Consider the following 13,392-nt stretch of genomic DNA (forward strand, 5'->3'; position numbering starts at 1 on the left):
TATTGTATCTTAAATTTTGGTTTCAACACGTTCATTGCTAGTATATAGAAATACAGTTGGTTTTTGTAGTTTGATTTTGTGTCCTGTGATTTTGCTGAACTTGCTTACTAGTTCTAGGGTATTTTGTAGATCCCTTGGGATTTTTTACATAGACCATAGTGTCATCTGCAAAAAAAAATAACTTTATTTTTTTTCATTTCCAATCTATATGCCTTTTATTTCTTTTCTTGCCTTATTATTCTGGCTAGAATGTCCAGTACTATGTTGAATAAGAGTGGCAAGAGGGAATATCTTTGCCTTGCTTCTAATCTTTGGGGAAAAGCATTCAGTCTTTCACCAGTAGGTATGATGTGAGCTACAGATTTTTAGTAGATATTCTTTATCAAGTTGAGAAAGTGTTCTGAAGTTTTTTTTTTTAATCATGAATGAGTGTTGAATTTTGTCAGGTGCTTTTTTCTGTATCAGTTGGTTTGATTATGTGATTTTTCTTCTTTAGCCTGTTGAGATGATGAATTATATAGATTGATTTTTGAATTTCAAACTAGCCTTGCATCCCTGGACTAAACTCCACTTAGTCATGGTATATAATTATTTTTATATATGTCTGAATTCTCTTCACTAATATTTTGTTAAGAATTTTTGCAGCTATATTCATGAAGAATATTGATCTGTGTTTTTCTTTTCTAGTACTGTCTTTGTCTGGTTTTGGTATCAGGGTAATATTGACTTCCTCAGATAAGTTGGGACATGTTCCCTCTTCTGTTTTCTGGAAGAGATTGTGTAGAATTGGTGTTAATTCTTCTTTAAATAGTTTATAGAATTGTCTAGTGAAACTATCTGAACCTGGAGCTTTCTTTTTGGAGCTCCTTAATTACAAATTCAATTGCCTTAATAATTATAGGGCACTCAAGTTATTTCATTCATACTGAGTGAATTGTGATAGTTTATGTTTTTTGAGGACTTGGTCCATTTCATCTAAGTTGTCAAATTTATGTGTTTAAGTTATTTATACTATTTCCTTACTATCCTTTTGTTGTATGCAGGTCTGTAGTGATATCACCTACTGATATTGGTAATGTGTGTCTTCTCTCTTTTTTTCTGAATCAATCTTGGTAGAGATTTGTCAATTTTATTGATCTTTTCAAAGAACCAGCTCTTTGTTTCATTGATTTGCTCTATTATTTTTCTGTTTTCAATTTCACTAGTTTCTGCTTTTACCTTTATTATTTCCTTTCTTGTGTTTGCTTTGGATTTATTTTGTTCTTTTTCTATTTAGGTGGAAGCTTATGTTATTGGTTTGAGACTTTTTCTCTTTCTTTCTTTTTTTTTTTTTTTAATGATATAATGACCATTTCCGAGGTTAGTGCTTTATTTTTATTTATTTCTTTTTTTGTTGGGGATTATCTTTTTTTTTTGAATTTTATTTTATTTATTTTTTTATACAGCAGGTCCTTATTAGTCATCAATTTTATACACATCAGTGTATACATGTCAATCCCAATCTCCCAATTCATCACACCACCAGCACCCCTGCCACTTTCCCCCCTTGGTGTCCATATGTTTGTTCCCTACATCTGTGTCTCAATTTCTGCCCTGCAAACTGGTTCATCTGTACCATTTTTCTAGGTTCCACATACATGCGTTAATATACGGTATTTGTTTTTCTCTTTCTGACTTACTTCACTCTGTATGACAGTCTCTAGATCCATCCACGTCTCTACAAATGACCCAATTTCGTTCCTTTTTATGGCCGAGTAATATTCCATTGTATATATGTGCCACATCTTCTTTATCCATTTGTCTGTTGATGGGCAATTAGATTGCTTCCATGACCTGGCTATTGTAAATAGTGCTGCAGTGAACATTGGGGTGCATGTGTCTTTTTGAATTATGGCTTTCTCTGGGTATATGCCCAGTAGTGGGACTGCTAGATCATATGGTAATTCTATTTTTAGTTTTTTAAGGAACCTCCATACTGTTCTCCATAGTGGCTGTATCAATTTACATTCCCACCAACAGTGCAAGAGGGTTCCCTTTCTCCACACCCTCTCCAGCATGTGTTGTTTGTAGATTTTCTGATGATGGCCATTCTAACTGGTGTGAGGGGATACCTCATTGTAGTTTTGATTTGCATTTCTCTAATAATTAGTGATGTTGAGCAGCTTTTCATGTGCTTTTGGACATCTGTATGTCTTCTTTGGAGAAATGTCTATTTAGGTCTTCTGCCCATTTTTGGATTGGGTTGTTTGTTCTTTAAATATTGAGCTGCATGAGCTGTTTATATATTTTGGAGATTAATCCTTTGTCCGTTGATTCGTTTGCAAATATTTTCTCCCATTCTGAGGGTTGTCTTTTAGTCTTGTTTATGGTTTCCTTTGCTGTGCAAAAGCTTTTAAGTTTCATGAGGTCCCATTTGTTTATTTTTGTTTTTATTTCCATTACTCTAGGAGGTGGGTCAAAAGAGATCTTGCTGTGATTTATGTCAAAGAGTGTTCTTCCTATGTTTTCCTCTAAGAGTTTTATAGTGTCTGGTCTTACATTTAGGTCTCTAATCCATTTTGAGTGTATTTTTGTATATGGTGTTAGGGAGTGTACTAATTTCATTCTTTTACATGTAGCTGTCCAATTTTCCCAGCACCATTTACTGAAGAGACTGTCTTTTCTCCTTTGTATATCCTTGCCTCCTCTGTCCTAGACTAGTTGATCATAGGTGCGTGGGTTTATCTCTGGGCTTTCTATCTTGTTCCATTGATCTATATTTCTGTTTTTGTGTCAGTACCATATTGTCTTGATTACTGTAGCTTTGTAGTATAGTCTGAAGTCAGGGAGTCTGATTCTTCCTGCTCCGTTTTTTTTTCCCTCAAGACTGCTTTGGCTATTCGGGGTCTTTTGTGTCTCCATACAAATTTTAAGATTTTTTGTCCTAGTTCCGTAAAAAATGCCATTGGTAATTTGATAGGGATTGCACTGAATCTGTAGATTGCTTTGGGTAGTATAGTCATTTTCACAATATTGATTCTTCCAATCCAAGAACATGGTATATCTCTCCATCTGTTGGTATCATCTTTAATTTCTTTCTTCAGTGTCTTATAGTTTTCTGCATACAGGTCTTTTGTCTCCCTAGGTAGGTTTATTCCTAGGTATTTTATTCTTTTTGCTGCAGTGGTAAATGGGAGTGTTTCCTTAATTTCTCTTTTAGACTTTTCATCGTTAGTGTATAGGAATGCAAGAGATTTCTGTGCATTAATTTTGTATCCTGCAACTTTACCAAATTCATTGATTAGCTCTAGTAGTTTTCTGGTGGCATTTTTAGGATTCTCTATATATAGTATCACGTCATCTGCAAACAGTGACAGTTTTACTTCTTCTTTTCCAATTTGTATTCCTTTTATTTCTTTTTCTTCTCTGATTGCTGTGGCTAGGACTTCCAAAACTACGTTGAATAATAGTGGTTAGAGTGGACATCCTTGTCTTGTTCCTGATCTTAGAGGAAATGCTTTCAGTTTTTCACCATTGAGAATGATGTTTGCTGTGGGTTTGTCATATATGGCCTTTATTATGTTGAGTTAGATTCCCTCTATGCCCACTTTCTGGAGAGTTTTTATCATAATTTGGTGTTGCATTTTGTCAAAAGCTTTTTCTGCATCTATTGAGATGATCATATGGTTTTTATTCTTCCATTTGTTAATATGGTGTATCACATTGATTGATTTACGTATATTGAAGAATCCTTGCATCCCTGGAATAAATCCCACTTGATCATGGTGTATGATCCTGTTAATGTGTTGTTGGATTCTGTTTGCTAGTATTTTGTTGAGGATTTTTGCATCTATATTCATCAGTGATATTGGTCTGTAATTTGCTTTTTTTGTAGCATCTTTGTCTGGTCTTGGTATCAGGGTGATGGTGGCCTCATAGAATGAGTTTGGGAGTGTTCCTTCCTCTGCAATTTTTGTAAGAGTTTGAGAAGGATGGGTGTTAACTCTTCTCTAAATGTTTGATAGAATTCACCTGTGAAGCCATCTGGTCCTGGACTTTTGTTTGTTGGAAGATTTTTAATCACAGTTTCAATTTCATTCCTTGTGATTGGTCTGCTCATATTTTCTATTTCTTCCTGGTTCAGTCTTGGAAGGTTATACCTTTGTAAGAATTTGTCCATTTCTTCCAGGTTGTCCATTTTATTGGTATAGAGTTGCTTGTAGTAGTCTCTTAGGATGCTTTGTATTTCTGCGGTGTCTGTTGTAACTTCTCCTTTTTCATTTCTAATTTTATTGATTTGAGTCCTCTCCCTCTTTTTCTTGATGTGTCTGGCTAATGGTTTATCAATTTTGTTTATCTTCTCAAAGAACCAGCTTTGAGTTTTATTGATCTTTGCTATTGTTTTCTTTGTTTCTATTTCATTTATTTCTGCTCTGATCTTTATGATTTCTTTCCTTCTGCTAACTTTGGGTTTTGTTTGTTCTTCTTTCTCTAGTTCCTTTAGGTGTAAGGTTAGATTGTTTATTTGAGATTTTTCTTGTTTCTTGAGGTAGACTTGTATAGCTATAAACTTCCCTCTTAGAACTGCTTTTGCTGCATCCCATAGGTTTTGGATCATCGTGTTTTCATTGTCATTTGTCTCTAGGTATTTTTTGATTTCCTCTTTGATTTCTTCAGTGATCTCTTGGTTATTTAGTAACGCATTGTTCAGCCTCCATGTGTTTGTGTTTTTTACGTTTTTTTCCCTGTAATTGATTTCTAACCTCATAGTGTTGTGGTCAGAAAAGATGCTTGATATGATTTCAATTTTCTTAAATTTACTGAGGCTTGATTTGTGACTCAAGATGTGATCTATCCTGGAGAATGTTCTATGCGCACTTGAGAAGAAAGTGTAATCTGCTGTTTTTGAATGGAATGTCCTATAAATATCAATTAAACCTATCTGGTCTATTGTGTCATTTAAAGTTTGTGTTTCCTTATTAATTTTCATTTTGGTTGATCTGTCCATTGGTGTAAGTGAGGTGTTAAAGTCCCCCACTATTATTGTGTTACTGTCGATTTCCTCTTTTATAGCTGTTAGCAGTTGCCATATGTATTCAGGTGCTCCTATGTTGGGTGAATATATATTTATAATTGTTATATCTTCTTCTTGGATTGATACTTTGATCATTATGTAGTGTCTTTCCTTTTCTCTTGTAACATTATTTATTTTAAAATCTATTTTATCTGATATGAGTATTGCTACTCCAGCTTTATTTTGATATCCATTTGCATGGAATATCTTTTTCCATCCCCTCACTTTCAGTCTGTATGTGTCCCTAGGTCTGAAGTGGGTCTCTTGTAGGCAGCATATAGATGTGTCTTGTTTTTGTGTCCATTCAGCGAACCTGTGTCTTTTGGCTGGAGTGTTTAATCCATTCATGTTTAAGGTAATTATCGATATGTATGTTCCTATGACCATTTTCTTAATTGTTTTGGGTTTGTTTTTGTAGGTCCTTTTCTTCTTTTGTGTTTCCCACTTAGAGAAATTCCTTTAGCATTTGTTGTAGAGCTGGTTTGGTGGTGCTGAATTCTCTTAGCTTTTGCTTGTCTGTAAAGCTTTTGATTTCTCCATCGAATCTGAATGAGATCCTTGCCGGCTAGAGTAATCTTGGTTGTAGGTTCTTCCCTTTCATCACTTTAAGTATATCATGCCACTTCCTTCTGGCTTGTAGAGTTTCTGCTGAGAAATCAGCTGTTAACCTTATGGGAGTTCCCTTGTATGTTATTTGTCGTTTTTCCCTTGCTGCTTTCAATAATTTTTCTTTGTCTTTAATTTTTGCCAATTTGACTACTATGTGTCTCAGCTTGTTTCTCCTTGGGTTTGTCCTGTATGGGACACTCTGCACTTCCTGGACTTGGGTGGCTATTTCCTTTCCCATGTTAGGGAAGTTTTCGACTATAATCTCTTCAAGTATTTTCTCTGGTCCTTTCTCTCTCTCTTCTTCTGGAACCCCTATAATGCAAATGTTGTTGCATTTAATGTTGTCCCAGAGGTCTCTTAGGCTGTCTTCATTTCTTTTCATTCTTTTTTCTTTATTCTGTTCCGCAGCAGTGAATTCCACCATTCTGTCTTCCAGGTCACTTATCCGTTCTTCTGCTTCAGTTATTCTGCTATTGATTCCTTCTAGTGTAGTTTTCATTTCAGTTATTGTATTGGTCATCTCTGTTTGTTTGTTGTTTAATTCTTCTAGGTCTTTGTTAAACATTTCTTTCATCTTCTCGATCTTTGCCTCTATTCTTTTTCTGAGGTCCTGGATCATCTTCACTATCATTATTCTGAATTCTTTTTCTGGAAGGTTGCCTATCTCCACTTCATTTAGTTGTTTTTCTGGGGTTTTATCTTGTTCCTTCCTCTGGTACATAGCCCTCTGCCTTTTCATCTTGGCTATCTTTCTGTGAATGTGGTTTTTGTTCCACAGGCTGCAGGATTGTAGTTCTCCTTGCTTCTGCTGTCTGCTCTCTGGTGGATGAGGCTCTCTGAGAGGCTTGTGCAAGTTTCCTGATGGGAGGGACTGGTGGTGGGTAGACCTGACTGTTGCTCTGGTGGGCAGACCTCAGTAAAACTTTAATCTGCTTGACTGCTGATGGGTGGGGCTGGGTTCCCTCCCTGTTGGTTGTTTGGCCTGAGGCAACCCAACACTGGAGACTACCTGGGCTCTTTGTTGGGGCTAATGGCAGACTCTGGGAGGGCTCACACCAAGGAGCGCTTTCCAGAATTTCTGCTGCCAGTGTCCTTGTCCCCATGGTGAGCCACAGCCACCATCTGCCTCTGCAGGAGACCCTCCAATACTAGCAGGTAGGTCTGATTCAGTCTCCCCTGGGGTCACTGCTCCTTCTCCTGGGTCCCGATGCACACACTACTTTGTGTGTGCCCTCCAAGAGTGGAGTCTCTCTTTCCCCTAGTCCTGTCAAAGTCCTGCAGTCAAATCCCGCTAGCCTTCAAAGTCTGATTCTCTAGGAATTCCTCCTCCCGTTGCCGGACCCCCAGGTTGGGAACCTGACATGGGGCTCAGAACCTTCACTCCAGTGGGTGGACTTCTGTGGTATAAGTGTTCTCCAGTCTGTGAGTCACCCACCCAGCAGTTATGGGATTTTATTTAACTGTGATTGCACCCCTCCTACCGTCTCACTGCGGCTTCTCCTTTGTCTTTGGATGTGGGGTATCTTTTTTGATGAGTTCCATTGTCTTCCTGTCAATGATTGTCCAGCAGCTAGTTGTGATTCTGGTGTTCTTGCAAGAGGGAGTGAGAGCACGTCCTTATACTCCGCCATCTTGGTTCCTAATCTTGAGACTTTTTCTCTTTCTAATATAAGAACTTCACGTTATAAATTTGCTTCTCAGTACTCAATTAGCTGTGTCCACACATTTTGATATGTTGTGTTTTTCATTTTCATTCAGTTCGGTGTATTTTTTGTATTTCTCTTGATTATTTAAAAGTGTGTTTTTCAGTTTCCAAGTTTTTGGTGATTTTCTTGTTTTCTTTCTGCTGTTGATGTCTATTTTAATTCCACTATAATAAGAGGACACACTCTGTATGATTTCTTTTAAATTTGCTGAGGTTTGGTTCATGGTCCAGGTTAGGGTCCATTTTGGTCTATGTTCTGTAGACACTTGAAAAGATTGGTGGAGTGTTCTATAAATATTGATTTGATCCTGTTGATTGATGATGTTGTTGAGTTCTTCTATATCCTTGCTGATTTTCTGTCAAGTTTTTCTATCAACTCTTGGGAGAGAGCCATTTAATTCTTCAAATATAATTGTGGATTTGTATATTTCTCATTTCAGTTTTGTTTCACCTATTTTGCAGCTCTGTTGCTTGTTGTATACATATTTAGTACTGCTATGCCTTCTTGGTGAATTAACTCTTATAATTATGTAAGGCCCCTCTCTATGTCTGGTAGTTTTCTTTGCTCTGAAGTCTACTTTATCTGATAGTAATATAGCCACTCCTGCTTTTTAAAAATTAATAATATACATGGTATATCTTTTTGCATCCTTTTACTTTCAACCTTCCCACATTTTTATATTTGAAGTGAATTTCTTATAGACTACATACAATGGTCACACTACTAATTTCTATCTTTTGATTGGTACATTTAAACAATGTACATTTAATGTAATTATTTATATGTTAGGGCTCAAGATATTATTTTATGTTTTGTTTTCTGTTTGCTTTCTCTGGCTTTCATTTCTCTGTTTTCTTTTTCTGTATTCCTGTGGATTACTTGAACATTTTTTAGAATTCCATTTTGATTTATCTTTATATTTTTTTGAATGTATCTCTGTATAGCTCTTCTGTGGTTGCTCTAAGTATTATACAAATTTATATAGTCTACATCAACATTTTAACAGTTTGAAAAAAGTATAGAAATCTTACCTCCCTTTACATCCTTTTAACCTCTTCCAATTTATAATATACTTGCCTAAAATATTTCTGCTACATGCTTTGAGATCCATCTTAGACAGTGTTATAATTTTTGTTTCAACCATCAAACATAATTGAGAAAACTCAAGAGAAAGAAAGTTTATTTTATTTACCCATATATTTGCTCATTCTGTTGTTCTTTCTTCCTTCCTGATGTTCCAAGATACCTTCTTTTATCATCTCTCTTCTGTTTAGAGAATGTTCTTGAGCCATTCTTTTAGGGTAGGTTTTCTTTTTTCTGAAAATTTCTTGATTTCCCCTTCATTCCTGAAAGATATTTTCACTGGATATGGAATTTGGGCTTGAGAGTTCTTTTCTTTCAGCACTTGAAAAATGTTGTGCCACTTCTTCTGGCCTGCCTGGTTTCTGGTAAGAAATTCACTGTCATTCAATTTATTTTTCCCCTATAAGTGATGTGTTGCTTCTCGCTGGCTGCTTTCAAGATTTCTTTCTTTCTTTCTTTTTTTTTTTTTTTTGGTTTTTCGCTTTCCAAACTTAAACTACAATGTATCTTGGTGTGGATTTCTTTGGATTATCCTGTTTAGCATTCACTTAGCTTCCTGAATCTGTAGATTTATGCCTTTTTCCAGATTTGGGAAATTTTTGGCCATTATTCCTTCAATTACTTTTTCAGCCTTACTCTCCTTCTCTTCTTCTTCAAGGACTCCAATGACATGAATATTAAGTTTTTTTTGGCTATAGCCCTACATGTCTCTGAGGCTCTGTTCATTTTTTTCCCGGTCTTTTCTCTCTGTTGTTCAGATTGGGTAATGATTCTTTCTTTTGTCTTCTCCATTCTTGTGCTGAGCCCATTCACTGATATTTTAAAGTTTGGTTATTGTAATTTTTCAGTTCTAAAATTGTCACCTGGTTCTTTTTTAAAATTTTCTTCTCTTTTTTTCATTTGTTTCAAATGTGTTCCCAATTGCTTGTTGAAGCTTCTTTTTTTTTTTACCATGCCACGCAGCTTGTGGGATCTTAGTTCCCCCAACCAGGGATTGAACTTGGGCCCTCAGCAGTGAAACCACTGAGTCCTAGCCACTGGACCATCAGGGAATTCTGTGAGGTATCTTTATGATGGCTGCTTTAACGTCCTTGCCAGATAACTCTAACATCTATATCACCTAGATGCTAGCATCTGTTGCTTTTTCTTATTCAAGTTGAGATCTTCCTAGCTCTTAGAATGACAAGTGATTTTCTTTTAATTGAAACCTAGACATTGGCTATGATGTTATCAGACTTTGGATATAATTGAAAGCTGGTGTTTATTCAGGGTTCCTCTAACACCACTCTGGCAGAGGAAAGAAGATGCTGCCAGGTGGAGGTGGAAGTCCAGGTTCTATACTAGACCTCCTGGGGGTGGTAGATCCTTGTTATTGCTCCCCACTAAGCCCCCACTGATACTACCCTGGCTGGGATGAGGAAAGATACTTTGTTCCTGCTCCCCACATGGTTTCCACTGACACTGAATGGGTGGGGGGTGGGGGTGCCCTTGTTACTGCTGAGTGGTGGTGAAGTCCTAGCTCTCCACTCAGACTCCTCTGATGCTGCCCCAATGAGGATAGGGCAGTGAGCCTTGATAGAGTTGGCAAGGGTGTAAGTCTATGCTCTCTACTGGGTCTTTAGTGGCAGGCTTGGGTGTGGGGCCATGGTTTTTTGTTTTGTTTTGTTTTTGTTTTTGTTTTTGTTTTGCTAGATTAGAGCTGTGATTAACTAAAAGCTTTTAGTCTTGTTACTCTGCTCTTTTCCTGGTTTTGTCGCTAGAGAGAGCAGACTTTTCTTGGGGCATTTTTTTTTTTAATTAGCCTACTTCTCCAGTTCCCAGTCTGGGACATATGAAACAGAAAGAATACTCAGGGAACTCAAGGCCATATTGTTCCTTGGGTTCCAAGCTCCTTAACTGGTCTGCTTTCTTGCCACCTTTCAGATTCCTCTTATTTTTGTTATATATAAAACGTCCAGCCTTTTCAGCAATACTTGGCAGGAAGAAGGGAAAACTATGACTACTGTATCCTTCCAGAAGCAGATTTCCATTTAAAAATTCATCTTCAATGCTATTTCAAAGGAAAAGAACGTCTCATTGGTATTCCTGGATGTCTTGCCAGTTTCTCATAAGTTCTTGGAGATAGTGTGCTTGCTGGGTTTTGGTTTTTTTTTTTTTTTTTTTCTTAACAGTTCTGTGAACAGGTTTTTTTGTGTGTTTTTTTTTTAATACATGTATCCACTTATTTATTTATTTATGGCTGTGTTGGGTCTTCGTTTCTGTGAGAGGGCTTTCTCTAGTTGCGGCAAGCGAGGGTCACTCTTCATCACGGTGCGCGGGCCTCTCACTATCGCGGCCTCTCTTGTTGCGGAGCTCAGGCTCCAGACGCACAGGCTCAGTAATTGTGGCTCACAGGCCTAGTTGCTCCGTGGCATGTGGGATCTTCCCAGACCAGGGCTCGAACTCGTGTCCCCTGCATTGGCAGGCAGATTCTCAACCACTGTGCCACCAGGGAAGCCCCCTGGTTATTTTTTATTTTTAATAGTAACAAGCATGTAAAATTGGGGTAGGACCATTTGCTTTGACAGGCTATAAAAATAATTTATATTTACTGGTGGGCTTGGGTGTGGGGACACAGTTATATATGTGTGTATGTGTATATATATATATGTATAATTTAATATATATTTTAGGATTGAAAGTTGCTCGGCAATAACACAAATACTATACACTACCATGTAAATGAAAATCTGGAAGCTAGTGCATAAATCAGTTCTTTACTTACTAATTGATGGAAGCAGTGGGAGTATCTTTAACATCTCGATGCCATAAGCATTTCATTCAAAAGAAACCATCTAATGTGTAATCTAAGTAACCCTCAAGACTAAAACATGTGCTGCTGAATTGAAACTACAGTTACGTTTGGCACATGACTAATTTTATGCTATAATGATTCATGCTCAAGACTGTTTTTAGCCTTTGTAGACAATAAAGAAACTAGTTTTTTTCAGGACCAATAAAAAAGTATTTGGTAAAAAAAAAAAAAAAAAAAAACTTAAATAATCCTGAAAAAATGTTTATACTTGCTATTACCTCTCTTGCTGATGAGTTGGTTCAAACTAAAGTTGAAAATGTTTGCTGCTTACAGATGTTCTGCAAATGGGATTTATGGAAAATGAATGTTAAATGATTCAAACAGACAACAAAAGATAACTGTCTTTTAAATTACTTTTTAGCATTTATGAGACCAGTACAAACAGCCCAAGAGGAAGATGCCTGCAGTTGCCGGTTTCCAGAAGAAGAGGAAGGAGAGTGTGAACTGTGAAGAGGAAATCCAAAGACATGTTGGAAGAATCACAGGAGAAATATGAGGGATCCCACTACCGTACCTTTCAAGTTTAAAAGCTCCATACCGGATAATACCAAGGGTTACCTTAAGTTTTTTTTCTAAATGCTAATGAGTTGGCCTTTCAAGATGTACCACTTTTAACAGAACAGAAATATGGGACAGAAGTGGTGGTAAAAGTGACATTTTCTAGATACTGCTTAAGAGGTTTGGGCTAGTTTTCTTGAAATCCAAAGAGAATTAAATTTAATCATGTAGACCAATGGTGCAGCTAAAATTATAATCAAAATCAATTCTATTTTTTTTTGGTGCTAATGTGACATATGGCAATAAGCCATAAGATGCAGGCACTATCCCCCATCAAATTTTCCATTGGTTCAATCATTCAGCACAAGACATCCTCCATTGTCAGGGGAGAATGAGAATAGTCATCATCATTGCCCAAGTTTGGGGTCAAGAGCAAAAAACTGAAAAAAAAACAGACCTTTGGACTTCCCTGGTGGTCCAGTGCTTAAGACGCCTCACTCCCAATGCAGGGGGCACAGGTTTGATCCCAGGTCGGGGAATTGAGAGGCTGCATGCTGCACAATGTGGCCAAAAACAAACAAACAAACAAACAAAAGAAGAAAAAGCAGACCTTGAGGAACAGTTTTGGAAAGAATCAAATGTCCCTGCATATCCTTCGTCCTCTCCATCTTCCCATCTTCTGCCTTTGTCCTACTCCCCTCTGAGCCACAGCTTACTTTTTATTTTATTCTTAAAAACTTTAGCAGTAATATTTGATATACATAAACTAGTAAATGAAACAGGAGTGAAGACCCATGAACACATAGCCCAACCCGAGCACTAGAGCAGGAGTTGCCAAACTCCCATGGGCCAAATCTGAGATGCCATGTGCCTTCGTATAGTTTATGAGCTAAGAATGGTTTTACATGTTTAAATAATTAAAAACAAATCAAAATAAGAATAATACCTCATGATGCATAAAATTATCTGAAACTCAAATTACAGAGTCCATAAGTAGTTTTCCTGAAGCACACAAGGCACCCTCAGGTGGCCTTTGCATTACAACAGCAGAGTTGAGTAGTTGTGACAGAGACTGTATGGCCCACAAAGCCTAGAATATTTAATAACTGACCCTTTATAGGGTCAAAGTCAGGGTCAGAGCATCCATCTGTGTGCTGCTTCCCTCCCTCATCTGCTGTCTACCTCCCCACCCCAACTCCAGGCAACTTCTCACAGCAATGTTGTCTCTCATTTCCTTGCCTAAAAGAAAATCATGTATCATATAATTATGTACCCCACAACTATTTTACTTAGTTTTGTTTGTTTTTGAGCTTTATGAAAATGGTATTGTGCTGTATGGAGACTTGTGCTTTAATCACTCAGAAGTATATTTGTAAGACTCATTCATGTTATTGTGCATAGCTAGAATACATTCATATTTACTGCTGTATAGCTTTGCAAATATACCATTATTTATCAATCCACTCTGAACCAAAGGACATTTGGGTTGTTTCCAGGTTTCTTTTTGCAATTATGGAAAATATTGCTATGAATGTTCTTTTATATGTTTTCCATTTAGGAGTGTCTCTAGGGAAATTTCCTTAAAGTAG

At 37.0% G+C, this 13,392-nt stretch overlaps 1 protein-coding gene across 3 annotated transcripts in view; it reads left to right on the plus strand.

Moving 5' to 3' along the window:
* Positions 1 to 11,955, plus strand: part of TNFRSF9 (TNF receptor superfamily member 9) — a 28,303-nt gene extending 16,348 nt beyond the window's left edge. For all 3 annotated transcript variants that reach the window (XM_082390819.1, XM_082390821.1, XM_082390820.1), the window contains one exon: positions 11,667 to 11,955. In XM_082390819.1, coding sequence (XP_082246945.1) covers positions 11,667 to 11,755 — 89 coding nt within the window. In that variant the 3' untranslated portion in view covers positions 11,756 to 11,955. The remainder of the gene's footprint in view (positions 1 to 11,666) is intronic.
* Positions 11,956 to 13,392: the final 1,437 nt, after the last annotated feature.

The sequence above is a fragment of the Balaenoptera borealis genome, assembly GCF_965194805.1.
Source record: "Balaenoptera borealis genome assembly, chromosome: 1".
Taxonomy (NCBI): domain Eukaryota; kingdom Metazoa; phylum Chordata; class Mammalia; order Artiodactyla; family Balaenopteridae; genus Balaenoptera; species Balaenoptera borealis.